The sequence below is a fragment of the Saccoglossus kowalevskii genome, chromosome 9, assembly GCF_978046115.1.
Source record: "Saccoglossus kowalevskii chromosome 9, keSacKowa6.1, whole genome shotgun sequence".
Lineage (NCBI taxonomy): Eukaryota > Metazoa > Hemichordata > Enteropneusta > Harrimaniidae > Saccoglossus > Saccoglossus kowalevskii.
The window spans coordinates 39,786,087-39,801,288 of NC_140649.1; the positions used below are offsets into that span (position 1 = coordinate 39,786,087).

Consider the following 15,202-nt stretch of genomic DNA (forward strand, 5'->3'; position numbering starts at 1 on the left):
TGACGTGAGGGCAGTGATAGAGGACTGTGACGTGAGGGCAGTGATAGAGGACTGTGACGTGAGGGCAGTGATAGAGGGACTGTGACGTAAGAGCAGTGATAGAGGACTGTGACATGAGGGTAGTGATAGAGGGACTGTGACGTGAGAGCAATGATAGAGATACTGTGACGTGAGGGCAGTGATAGTGGGACTGTGATGTGAGGGCAGTGATAGAGGACTGTGACTTGAGGGCAGTGATAGAGGGACTGTGATGTGAGGGTAGTGATAGAGGACTGTGACGTGAGGGCAGTGATAGAGGACTGTGACGTGAGGGCAGTGATAGAGGGATTGTGACGTAAGAGCAGTGATAGAGGACTGTGACGTGAGGGCAGTGATAGAGGGACTGTGACGTGAGAGCAATGATAGAGATACTGTGACGTGAGGGCAGTGATAGAGGGACTGTGATGTGAGGGCAGTGATAGAGGACTGTGATGTGAGGGCAGTGATAGAGGACTGTGACGTGAGAGCAGTGATAGAGGACTGTGACGTGAGGGCAGTGATAGTGGACTGTGACGTGAGTGCAGTGATAGAGGACTGTGACGTGAGGGCGGCGATAGATGGACTGTGACGTGAGGGCAGTGATAGAGGGACTGTGATGTGAGGGCAGTGATAGAGGACTGTGATGTGAGAGCAGTGATAGAGGACTGTGACGTGAGAGCAGTGATAGAGGACTGTGACGTGAGGGCAGTGATAGAGGGACTGTGACGTGAGAGCAATGATAGAGATACTGTGACGTGAGGGCAGTGATAGAGGACTGTGACGTGAGGGCAGTGATAAAGGACTGTGACGTAAGAGCAGTGATAGAGGACTGTGACCTGAGGGCAGTGATAGAGGAACTGTGATGTGAGAGCAGTGATAGAGGACTGTGATATGAGGGCAGTGATAGAGGACTGTGACTGAGGGCGGCGATAGAGGGACTGTGACGTGAGGGCAGTGATATATGGACTGTGACTGAGGGCGTTGATATAGGGACTGTGACGTGAGGGCAGTGATAGAGGACTGACGTGAGGGCAGTGATATATGGACTCTGACGTGAGGGTGGTGATAGAGGGGATGTGGCGTGAGGGCAGTGATAGAGGACTGTGACGTGAGGGCAGTGATATATGGACTGTGATGTGAGGGCAGTGATATATGGACTGTGACTGAGGGCGTTGATATAGGGACTGTGACGTGAGGGCAATGATAGAGGACTGTGACGTGAGGGCAGTGATAGAGGACTGTGACGTGAGGGCAGTGATAGAGGACTGTGACGTGAGGGCAGTGATAGAGGACTGTGACGTGAGGGCAGTGATAGAGGACTGTGACGTGAGGGCAGTGATAGAGGACTGTGATGTGAGGGCAGTGATATATGGACTGTGACGTGAGGGTGGTGATAGAGGGGATGTGGCGTGAGGGCAGTGATAGAGGACTGTGACGTGAGGGCAGTGATAGAGGACTGTGACGTGAGGGCAGTGATAGAGGACTGTGATGTGAGGGCAGTGATAGAGGGACTGATGTGAGGGCAGTGATAGAGGGACTGTTACGTGAGGGCAGTGATAGAGGACTGTTACGTGAGGGCAGTGATAGAGGACTGATGTGAGGGCAGTGATAGAGGACTGTGATGTGAGGGCAGTGATAGAGGATTGTGATGTGAGGGCAGTGATAGAGGACTGTGACGTGAGGGCAGTGATAGAGGGACTGTGATGTGAGAGCATTGATAGAGGACTGTGACGTGAGGGCAGTGATTTATGGACTGACGTGAGGGTGGTGATAGAGGGGATGTGGCGTGAGGGCAGTGATAGAGGACTGTGACGTGAAGGCAGTGATAGAGATACTGTGACGTGAGGGCAGTGATATATGGACTGACGTGAGGGCAGTGATAGAGATTCTGTGACGTGAGGGCAGTGATAGAGGACTGTGACATGAGGGCAGTGATAGAGGACTGTGACATGAGGGCAGTGATAGAGGACTGATGTGAGGGCAGTGATAGAGGACTGATGTGAGGGCAGTGATAGAGGACTGTGATGTGAGGGCAGTGATAGAGGACTGTGACGTGAGGGTGGTGATAGAGGGGATGTGGCATGAGGGTAGTATTAGAGGGACTATGATACTGTGTGTGTGCCCAGTGATAGGGTGACAGTCATGTGCCTTATTATGTTTGCATGAACTGTGTAGTGTGTCTGATGACATTGTTCCTTTAATGTAGTGTTAGAATGATGTGATACAGTACATATATGAATAACTAGACTGGCAAAGTCAGGACTTCTTTTTTGTTTTACCAAAAAAAAAATAATTAATTGTGAATTTCGCCTTTTAAGTTAGATAGCGAAAACTGGACAAGTGTGATTGCAAAAGAAATCCCGACAGAACGCATCTGCAGGCGACCCCCTGCATTGGAGTGAACACCGAAGCGGAATCACTCCGGTGATTATGCTTATTAAAAGTTGTTGACTGCACCTGTTTGAATCACATTACCATTTTTGAGAGTGAAATAACCTACAGCACCACTACCACCATAATTCTAACCTACACTACACTACACTACACTACACTACAACAGTTTATCCTGTGTCAGCTACATTTTCAGTTCTAAACTACAAGATACGACTAGCAGCAGAGCATTCACATGTTTCCCTGACTAGTCTGCCATTTGCAATGTGACCCAACCATTAAAATGTCTTGTTTACTTTCACACACCCACTCATGAATAATCAATGACATCATGAATAATTATTAGCAGTCAAATGCCCGCAGATGCGTCCACTCGGAATTTCTTTCGCGGTCACATTAGTTTTCATGATCATGCTAAATGACTTAAAACAATTATTTCTTTTGTAAAACAAAAAAGAAGTCCCTACTTTGCCAGTCTAATGAATATATATATAACTTGCTGTTTAATTTTGTAAATTTTGTAGGTTGTCACAGCTTCTCAAGATTTAGTGACTTCTAATGGATGCGGTGATACAAAAGGTTGTTATTTGTCACCAAATGACTGTGTGAATAAGGATGACTGTGATGTACTGGTATCTTGGAGACAAGATAATGATAATATAATATTTGAACTCCTTGGCAAAATGAGAATGGGAGAAGAATACATAGCTATTGGATTTTCTACCGATTTGTCAATGGTAAGTGTACAATTCCAGTGACCTAGTCAAGTGACTTACATGTAGCTATCCGACCTCGTCGTGTGACTTATTATTTCCATAATTATTTTTTTCATTGTCAGATTGGCTCAGCAAAACATACACTTTAGCATCGCCAGGCTTCATACTTTTAAAAATGTGATGTACTTGTCGATATCTTGTTGTTTAGTTTTCTGACTGTCCATAGCTGTATCTCAAACATACCTGAACTGTTTGACTGTCTGGAACTATATATCAGGGTATCTGGTCTGTCTGAGTGTCCGGACCTCTATCTCAGACATACCTGGACTGTTTGACTGTCTGGACCTCTATCTCAGACATACCTGAACTGTCTGAGTGTCCGGACCTCTATCTCAGACATACCTGGACTGTTTGACTGTCTGGAACTATATATCAGGGTATCTGGTCTGTCTGAGTGTCCGGACCTCTATCTCAGACATACCTGGACTGTTTGACTGTCTGGACCTCTATCTCAGACATACCTGAACTGTCTGAGTGTCCGGACCTCTATCTCAGACATACCTGGACTGTTTAACTGTCTGGAACTATATATCAGGGTATCTGGTCTGTCTGACTGTTTGGAACTGTATCTCAAACATACCTGAACTGTCTGAGTGTCCGGACCTCTATCTCAGACATACCTGGACTGTTTGACTGTCTGGAACTATATATCAGGGTATCTGGTCTGTCTGACTGTTTGGAACTGTATCTCAGGATACCTGAACTGTCTGACTGTCCGGACCTGTATCTCAGACATACCTGGACTGTTTGACTGTCTGGAGCTGTATATCAGGGTATCTGGTCTGTTTGACTGTTTGGACCACGGGCGCTTGCAGCAGGATTTATGGTTAAGGAAGGCTTGGGTAGGGTTATATACTAGGCTTGGGTAGGGTTATATATTAGTATAGAAATAAAGACAGGGTATGAAACGTCCGCACTTGAAATCGCTGTACACCAAACGAATACGGCTGGTTTGTGAATAAACTTGCACACTACACTCACCAAAAAAGCAATCCACTTGACTATCAGACTCTTATTTATCCAATTTTGTCATACGTTTGTAATAATTTGCTTGTAAATTCGCAAAAAATGATAATTTCTGGCGCTATCGATCGTCGCAACGTGAAAAACACAACTACTCCCTGACAAGCTCCACCCATTGAACACTCATTTGTGGAAAGGGCTCGGGTCAAAGGGTCACACTGATTTCAAATACAATAGCGGTCACCTACGAAAGCAAATACGGGAGCCAAAATCCGGAAGAAATGGGCGTTTCATCTCTTATGAAAGCTGGAAATGGCATTTTATAGTTATTGGTAGGTACTATCGCATATAACATTAACTATTTTACACCAATCTCAATGTGTTGGTAAATGCTTTTTCGAAAATTCGCTGCTTTACAGGGGGTGTCAAGTAGCATTTCGTCGAACACGGTCTCGTGTTTGTACCGATTGCTTTAAAGTTAAAACACCACTTGTAAAACATGTTTAAAATGCTATTACATGTATCTTATAATGAATAGATGATCGAATATGACTGTAATCGTCAATATGAATAAATTAGAATTTATTTTTCACCATAAGTATACATCAATCTACACAGTATATACACTGCAAGCTAGTTCGTCTTCTTTTTAAATTATGTTTTTACATGTATATGTATATGCAGGATTTTGTCAAACTTGAGAAGTGCAAATGAGAGTGATGGCATTGTGTGTGGGTCAATTTACAAAGCGTATTCTACGTCATTTGCGGCCACCACTGGGAGCGACAAGATTGTCAGTAAAAAGGTACATTTGTTATTTTATTTTATTTCACCAGAATGACCATTATAAGAGAACTCATAAACAAAATACAATAGTAGTAATTCCGGCGTGGACATAAATATGACTAAAAAATTATGTGTAATAATAATATAATCGAACTGCTTGTACAACTCACTTTTATGCAGAAGAAAAGAAAAAAAAAAATTTTTAGGGAAATGGGAGGTAATCGAGGAATTTAACAAAGCAAATAATGTTTCATTTCATATTTAAATTTGTTTCTGTTGGTGATGTTTTTGAGGGAGTCTGGAAGTGAATTCCAGTGTTTTACTGCAGCAAATTTAAAATTATGTTGTGAAACTGTAAGTTGAGCAACAGGAATTGACAAGTTACCGTTAGACACTGAACTTGTGGGATAGCAATGTGGGTAATCATTAACATACTTATTGAGACTATGTGCATATCTGTTGTGTTTAAGGTCGAAGATAAATAGGCAGGTTTGTAATTTACAAAGTTTGTGAATATCAAGTATGCGTAGACATAGACTAGGACTCAATCAATGCTCTGTTCCTGTAAGATCCTATTAAATATCGTCTTTTGTTGTGTGTTGTTGCAGACTAGGATTTGTTTTTTTTAGTAATGTACTATTATATCATTATTTTCCGATTTCAATGGCAGATATTTTCTAGAGCTCTGAAATGTTTTGTACCAACAATATATAGGTCTAACCGCAATAGACAACCGTTGGCTGTGATTGGAAATAATAAGACAGATTTGAATATATACCAAGAAGTGAAAAAAGACACGTTGAAGGTGTGTAAAGAATGTCGATAAAAACGGTCACACTATTCACGCTTACGACTGGTAACAATCCCGCTAGTTACCTTAGCTTGTGTTTCCAGTCAAACTCCAATCACAACGTGACTGAGTCGTTAACGTAACTGGATTTGTTCAGTCTCTAGGGGGTACTCCCGTTGAAAAGATATACACATATGTGCCACCAGATGGGGTCCCAAATTCAGCACTTTTATATGGAAAGAGAAAATGCGATTGCATAGCCATACACAAAATAATCTGATTGTAAGGTGTCCGGTCCCTCGTGAAATTGAAATATTATGAGTTTATCTTAAACTTGTATCGTCGTCATTTGTGCAAGCCTTTGTCACAGTAGCTAATTTAGAAATCAATGTATTCATTTGGTTAGTACTCGTTGATTTGCCAATCCTTCTTCGTGCACTATTCCAATGCGAAATCACAATCGGGTATTTCGTTATTTAAACAATAATTGCAGTGGCTAATTATTATACAGTTAATTTGTAATTTATTACACGCAAATATTACTCGCAGTATATTTTTCCAAGTGATTGAGGCTTTCAACAATTTTCTTCATGGTCCCTGTCATAATAATCTGACTGTATTTCTAGTTGAGTACGATGTGTATTTTCTTTTTAGAAATATACAGAGGTATAACATAGTGCCACAATAAGGATGGATATAAAGAATCACTTGACATATGTGAAATCGCAACATTAATGTTGAATAAAGGGTTCTTTCAGTCTGATATTACCAGTAACACTGTGACTGTAACCTTGTGAAAAGCACTTTATCCGAGAGAAGCTGATTGGTATCCACATTATGTCTGTAACTTTTACCAGTGATGACTCCTTTAGTGTTAAGATAAATGATATGACAGTTGATTTGAAACAGTATGGGTTTCCAACAGCCACGTTTTTTACAGAATATAAGTTAGATATTCTAGTACTCTTCTTAGACAGGATAACACTATGCACTGGTGTAACCAAACCATGTAATATTATTGTCATACACAACATATCAATTGAATCTAATTCAGTAAATGGTAAAACTGTTCAAAGTGTGCGTGATATAAAGTGTTATCGCATATTATCATAGGCTTCTGCTTCCGATATTTGTCGAAGCTGTCAGCAAAGTACTGCTATCAGAAGAGCTACCGGCCAAAAACGAAAGACAACTTTAGATGAGCCTAGCCCTGATAGGAAAAGATGTGTCGTTGCGAAAATGAATGTAAGGGATGTGTTAGGGACGACGTCAAAAGATCGATGTCGATTAAAAAACTTATTTCCTTTAGTTTGGGGATGGGGGTTTTGACCTCAAAAAGTTTCCATCCTACAAAAACGATTTTATTTTTTAATGAAGTCAAAAAAATCTTGGAGTATTTGTAGTTGGGTTTTTTTCTATCCAATCATGGACAGAAATAACCAAAAAGGGAAAAAAAAACAGAAAAATGGTTTGGGACGAGTGTAAATCTGTGCGTCAAATGAGGTGCATTTGTAAAGTCTTTTTACACTCTCCCGACAACCAACTGCTATGCAATACTACTGTCCGATTATCAATTTGTATTTAATGGTGAATGTAGTCTGACGCCATGACCAATATTTATCAATTAAGTTTCAGTGGGGGTAGGGGGGTTTTGAAAAAAAATAAAGGAATTAAGTTTTTTATCCGACATCGATCTTTTGACGTCGTTTCTAAAACATAAGAGCAACGTACGGTGATTCAAACATGCTTTCGTTATTGACTTCAATAATCAATAATAGTATAAGGTGTAACCCAAAGAACGTAGTGAGACAGGGCAGTAATCAAGTTTTCAATTCAACTTTGGTGCAGGAGTCCACAAAGTTACCAGGATATCATTGGCAACAAGTACTTGATTCTGCTGTCCACAAAGTTTTTAATGATGTATAAAAATGTCATCAATCAAAGGCCAAGATTCAACCCAGATATGTTTTGGTGGATGTACGACACAGCTAAACAACGACATGTAAATAAATTCTAATTTATTCATATTGACGATTACAGTCATATTCGATCATCTATTCATTATAAGATACTGTAACATGTAATAGCGTTTTAAACATGTTTTACAAGTGGTGTTTTAACTTTAAAGCAATCGGTACAAACGCGAGACCGTGTTCGACGAAATGCTACCTGACACCCCCTTTAAAGCAGCGAATTTTCGAAAAAGCATTTACCAACACATTGAGATTGGTGTAAAATAGTTAATGTTATATGCGATAGTACCTACCAATAACTATAAAATGCCATTTCCAGCTTTCATAAGAGATGAAACGCCCATTTCTTCTGGATTTTGGCTCCCGTATTTGCGTTCGTAGGTGACCGCTATTGTATTTGAAATCAGTGTGACCTTTGACCCGAGCCCTTTCCACCAATCAGCATTCGATGGGCGGAGCTTGTCAGCGATTAGTTGTGTTTTTCACGTCGCGACGCTCGATAGCGCCAGATATTATCATTTTTTTGCAAGTTTAAAGGAAAATTATTACAAACATATATCAAAATTGGATAAATAAGAGTCTGTTAGTCAAGTGGATTGCTTTTTTGGTGAGTGTAGTGTGCAAGTTTATTCACAAACCAGCCATATTCGTTTGGTGTACAGTGATTCCAAGTGCGGATGTTTCATACACTGTCAGTGGAAGTTTTTAGTTGTCAGTACAAAACTAGATTATGGGAAATCACTTTATGATGAGTTGTACCCACAAAGAGTAGATATTTATTCAGCTGTTTGCAGATGTTCCTTGTACTACTTTATAATCAAATAACGGGGACTGTGACATTTCATGTCTTGTAGTATTAAATACTTGTCACAATTGCTCTTCTTTTAAATAGCTTCTTCTAATTCTTTTTTGAAAACAACATCATATTTATATTCATGGTACAGGGCCTTGATGCTCAATAATGGGATACATTATCGCGAATTATCAGTAGCAATGACATCATAAATCTACTGGTATTGATTATATAGCCTATATATAAAATATGTTTTTGAAATTCAGTCCCTCACCCTCTTGGCTATTATCGCTGATTTTTCGTCGCTGGAGTGATTTACATCGTCAATTTTTGTTCCCCGAGTGTCTTTAATAAATAACCTATATACCTGCTAGACCTATTTAATGGTATTATAAAAAAATTATAGAAAATTTGGATTAATGGTATTATCAAAAAATCATAGAAGAAGATTTGGCAAAACTCTGTCGTTTTTGGCATTGACTTATTTTCGCTCTGAAACGCAAGGGCGATAAAACTCTATTTTCAAGAACGCAGGTTGTTTGGATCAGACTGTTTCTTTTGTTTCCAGTTCATTGTAAGTCTAGAAACATAACTTTGTTTTTTAGTGAATACAGATGTTCTGTTTCAATACAGGATTTTGATACGCCAATCGGGCAATTTTTTACTGGAGCGTCCCCTGTATAAATGGTCCTCTACTCTCCAAAAATTGACAATGGTACTAGCCCAGAATGGACTTCCTGTTCAGCCTATCTTTGATTGTAGCAATGTTTACGCCACTGTACAAAAATACGCACACTCGCGAATTTGACAACATTCACTTGAGCATTTTAGGATAGTGGGAATAGAAGCAAATAGATGGAAATGCCAGTTACACCACTCATGAAGATTGATGATTTGATTGCTGGCCGGGATAGCTGTATTTAGTGTTCATTTCTATGCAATAGGTCTACACTTGTGATTCTCAATTTCGATGTGTAAAACTCGTATCGCTGCTGTGACGGTGACGGCTGAAAGACTGTTTTGGTTTTGCGGCTCTCTTGACACAGGCAACTAATTTTAGATTACTTTTTTTGGCTCAACGGACCATAGGTCCGCTAAGCCTGTGGAATGGGTTTCTGTCCTGCATCTGTCGTCCGTCTATCTGTCTGTGCACAACTTCTTCTCAAAAACCGCTGAACCGTTTGACTCGATTGTTGGTATGTGAATGCCTTGATGAGTGTAGAGGGTAATTTGTTCATGAGAAGTCGATCTGCCAAAAATAATGCAAATTAGCCCCCCAAAACTCTAAAATTTCTTCTATGCTACTATGACACTAAGTGGTCTACAGTGCTGATATTGATAGTGCATGTGCCTTGGGTTGTCCTGGTAATTTGTTCAATTTCCTAATTTTGGCGAATATTTTAAAATGGTAATTTTTGGTCAAAAATTCTATTTTCGACTTCTCCGAAACTGTTAGTCCGATTGCTCTCAAACCAGCATGGTATATACGTTGGGTGGACCTCTATCAGATTTCTTCATTTTGTGTTGACATCTTCAATTCTCTATTTTTAGCAAATATTTTGTAATTTTTCATCAAAAATAGTACTTTTGACTTGTTGTTCAAAACCAGTAGTCCAAATTTGTTGATACTTGGTACACATGTACATGTAGCTTGGATGACACTTCACCCAGTCACTAAAAGTAAAAATTCATGATTTTTTTTAATTACCCTCTCCTAGATGCACTACAGTTGTCAGAAAATGGACAAAACTTCGGAAGGTCATACAATGATGCCATATTGAAATTATATGCTCACAGGGAGATATGTAATATTTCTCATTTGTTCTGTCAACTGTTTCTCATTCTCACATAGCACATGGGAGTTCTAAGTTTTCTTTGATTGGTCTATTGTGATTGTAATGAAAACATAATCACTCAACATATTTAGACATGTATAGACATGATTGATTTTGGTGGAAAATTATGCAAATTGCCTAATTTATATTACAATATTTAGTCTATTTTGGTGATCTTGATAAAACTTAATAAAACTTGGTGCATAGATGTGTTGGGGGCAGTTTCCAGATATATTTAGTTTTTAGTGGAAATTTATGCAAATTATCTAATTTGCATATCAGCTAGTGAAATTCTAGCTATTTGGGTGCTATTTTAAGAACCATTAAACATATTTCAACAAAACTTGGTATATACATGTATTACAAATTCAGATAATTGCAAATATCGTGTTATGTCATTCTCTCAACACGCTGGAGTTCTTTTTAAGCTCTCTTTGATTCTAACTTTATTGAATATTTCTGTTATTTTTGTAAAAAATTCCACTTTTTGCATTATGTTTTATTGTCTCACTCACTGCCTTTTGGGGTATTTGTCATATACAGCACTAATCTTTTGTACAATAGCTGTTGAGCAACAGGCCATTGGCCTATTTTTTACTATTCTGTCGTTTACTTTGTCGTATTTTGTATATCCCAGTCAGACACTGACAGTAAGTAAGTAAACAGGCCGGGACATAGTCAACATGGGACTCTGAAAGCTCTGGAGATAGCGTTATTGTATCAAGATTAATAAACAAAATTTACATTACAATCTCATGCTTTTATGCCGAAGAACAATGTATATAAGTATTGTCTACGATATACTGCAAAGTGGAAATTAATATACCTACAAAACGTATTTAATCATTGTTGATTTGTGTACAACATTCCAAGAACGCAAAACAAATAAACAACTGACAACAATCGACAAAACAAAAAAACATCTGCCAAGTACACTACACAGTCACTGTGGTCACATCAGTAAGAAAAATATATTGTGGACCTCATGGTCAATGTAAATACAAAATAAATGTCAGTGAATACAAAATTTATAAAAAAAATCTTGTAACCTCCGTGGACAAGTTGATTAGCCCTAATATTGCAGAACCGTCAGTTCTGAACTGAATTTTGACTCTCATTAGGATTTCTACATGAAGTTACACAGATAAAAAAAAAAGCATTATTAAGACAAGGAATAATGTTGCTTTTTTGTCAAGGCTATATACTAATATAAATTCTCTTATTTTGGGGGTATTTTTGTGAGTCTACATGTATGCATTAAAATATTTACATCCTCTAAAATTATCAAAACTTCAAATGTAATCATAGTACAAAATGTAAAGTAAACAAAATTGTCGAGAGATTTTGGATTTGTTGAAAAAGTAGCCGAAATGCTATGACATTGTCTAATTGGTGGTGTGATCTGCCAAGCCAATTTATAAAATAGTGAACAAAAACGCCCATCGCGAAGTGTCTTGTATTATAATATTTATAATATAATATTTTGTAAAGGAGGAACATAAATAATAATCAATTTTGATCTCATTTGGATGAATATTTTGTTCTTGACAGTGTTAGTTCAGAATTGTTCCCACCTAAATTTTACACAGTATTTTAGATATATTATTGCATAGTTTTAGGACTTTTATACTTTTACTTAATGGGCTAAATTGTTAATAATCTTTTTATTTTATTTTATTTTAGGGTGATGATGATGTTTGGGGTTGCATTAATGAAGGTGGTGTAGCAGTGTTGGATCATTCTACTAACGTTGGTCGTGATAATATACCACAAAGTACCGTAAGAAAATGTTATGTTTATAACCCTTTGAACTCCATAATTTACGTTCAACCATTTTTGCACCTTTTTAGCTCCGCTGTCGACTTTGTCGAGCGGAGCTTATAATATGAGTGATTGTCTGTCGTCGTAAAAAGTGATATTTTTGACTTCTAGTCAAAAACCACAAGTCCAATTGCTTTGATATTACATATATAGGTACTACATGTGGACCACTCTGAAATTTGTTCATTTCATGATGATATCTTTAATTCTCTAATTTTGGTGAATATTTTTGTCATTTTTGGTAAAAAGTGATATTTTCGACTTCTTGTTAAAAGCCGCAAGTTCGATTGCTTTTATATTACTTATATAGGTACTACATATGGACCTCTTTCAGATTTGTTCTTTTCATAGTGATATCTTCAATTATTTAATTTTGATGATTATTTTTGGTGAAAAGTGATATTTTTGAATTCTTGTTGAAAACAGCAAGTTGCATTGCATTGATACTATACATATTGTTCATTTTCTAATGATATCTTCTGTTCTTTAATTGAAATATGCATTGCTAACAGCGGAGCTATCTCGGTCGATAGGCTGCTTGTTATTTTTATGTAGTGTTTGTTTAGTTTCTATTCAAACAATATTTCAGCTGTTCCATGGTTTCGGGCAATATCTGTGCATATTAATTAATTTGCCAATTAGTTGATTGTCAGCTTTACCACTGATATTTTAATAACTAATCATTACATTTCAATGATGTTTGGTACGTAGATGTTCTAGGACCTGTTTATTTTTGGGTTAAAATATGTTCATACTAATTATCTAATTTGCATAATATTTATAGGTTTTTGACTCCCGTGTGCGAAGCACAAAAGGGAGTCTTTGCAGTTACCCTGTCTGTATGTCTGTATGTATGTATGTATGTATGTATGTATGTATGTATGATAAAAGATCCCACCCACCCAGGCACACTTTGGTGTGATCTGTTATCTCTTGATCCCGACAAACCAATATTTCAAGATTGCTACATTGCACCGCTAACGAAAAAAGATGGAGATTTACAGTGGCGACTTCTTCATGGGGCATACCCTACTGGAGGTTTTCTGGTTAAGTCTGGTTTACAACAAACAGATAACTGTCCATTTTGCCAGGATAAAGACGATCTCGTCCATATTTTTGTAGAGTGTACAAGACTTGAACCACTCTTCAAATTGTTCAACAGCATCATACAAAATCTATTTGACGGAGAAAGAATACCACTATCACAGTATCTACTAGGCGCCACTAGAGGCAAGAGCATAACACAGAACCATAGATTACTATGCTACATACTCGTCTCATTGAAAGCAGCTATCCACGTGACACGGGTAAAGAAAATGAAAGGACTACCGAAAACGGACGTCACTCAAGCCTTTAAGGCGAGACTAAAATGGAGAATTAACACCGAGTACAACTACCACTATCTCAACCATACCGTTGACCAGTTCAAGTATCGGTGGTGTAACAACAATGCGCTGGCATCCATTGCAGAAGATATACTCGTCTACGCGGATTATTTGAAATAACACCCTTATGAACATTATCATCATCGTATTTGTTAATAACAATGAGAGCTGTATTATTTATAACGATTAATACTTAAATAGTATCTTTACTACCTACCTGAACAATACTTACTCGTCGTATTTATTCGAATTTGATATCTTGGTTTTCATGTAAACCTATATTTTTATCTTTTTTAGTTATGTAATAACAGAAATGTAAATATCTTTTTTATACCTGCGAATAAAAATTAGAAATGTATGTATGTATGTATGTATGTATGTATGTATGTCACTTTTTTTGTTCCACCGTTATCTCAAGAACCTCTAATCAAATTGGTACATAGATGCTCTGGGATAATGCGCAGAGTTGATTAGGTTTTGGTAAAAATCTATGAATATTAATTACCTAATTTGCATGATAATTAGCTGATTTTTAGCTGTTCCAAGACTGTTCCACTGATATCTGAAGAACCACTCATTGGATTTCAATGAAACTTGGCACATGAATGCTCTGAACTAATGCGCAGATTTGATTAGTTTTGGGTAAAAATCTGTTATTAATTACCTAATTTACATAATGATTAATCAATTTTCGGCTTTTCCACTGATATCTCAAGTACTAATCATAACATTTCAATAAAACTTGGTACATAGGTGTCATATGACACTGCACATACCTGATAGTTTTTAGGGTAATATCAGTACATATTAATTACCTAATTTGCATAATTAATTAATTTTCAGCTTTTGATATTTTGAGTAGTAATGATCACGTTTCAATGAAACTTGGTACATAGTTACTTGAGGACTGTGCAGAGATCTAATTAGTTTTTGGGTAAATATTTGTGCATATTAATCACCTTATTAGCATAATTAGTTAATTTTCAGCTTTTCACCTGATATCTCAAGTACTAATCATCATATTTCAATGAGACTTGCGACATAGATATTCTAGGACTATGCAGAGACCTGATTAATTTTGGGATAAATAATTGTGCCTTTTAATTACCTAATTTGCATAATTAGTTAATTTTTTGCTGTTCTATGATGTCTAAAAACCACTCATTGGATTTCAATGAAACTTTTAAAGAGTACCCATCACATTTCAATGAACGTAAGACTATGCCCCATATTAGTTTTTGGTAAATATTTATGCTTCTTAATCATCTAATTAACATAATTAATACTGATATCTCAAGTATTGATCATCACATTTGAATAAAACTTGGTACATAAATGCTCTAGGACAATAGACAGTCTGATTAATTTTGGGTTAAAATCTGTTCATATTAATTCTCTAATTAGCATAATAATTAATATTTTTTTGGTTCTTATCACATTTCAATGAAACTTGGTACATTGTGCAGACATTATTAGTTTTACACTTAAATCTGTTCATATTAGTTACCTTATTTGCATAATTAGTTTTCAGCTATTCCATCAATATCTCAAGTATAAGTAATTTTGAATTAATTTTTAATGTGTCTCCAAAACTCTCAGCACACGGGAGTTCTTTCTAAGCTTTCTTTGATTCAACTTTTCCATCAAGTTCTCATCTCATTTCTAAAAAAA

At 37.3% G+C, this 15,202-nt stretch overlaps 1 protein-coding gene across 5 annotated transcripts in view; it reads left to right on the top strand.

The window, feature by feature from the left end:
- The window catches only part of LOC102806946 (ferric reductase 1-like), a 188,111-nt gene that overhangs the window by 101,141 nt on the left and 71,768 nt on the right, over positions 1-15,202 (top strand). For all 5 annotated transcript variants that reach the window (XM_085503521.1, XM_085503522.1, XM_085503523.1 and 2 more), the window contains exons 6-7: positions 2,934-3,146; positions 12,009-12,104. In XM_085503521.1, the coding sequence (XP_085359647.1) occupies positions 2,934-3,146; positions 12,009-12,104 (309 nt within the window). The remainder of the gene's footprint in view (positions 1-2,933; positions 3,147-12,008; positions 12,105-15,202) is intronic.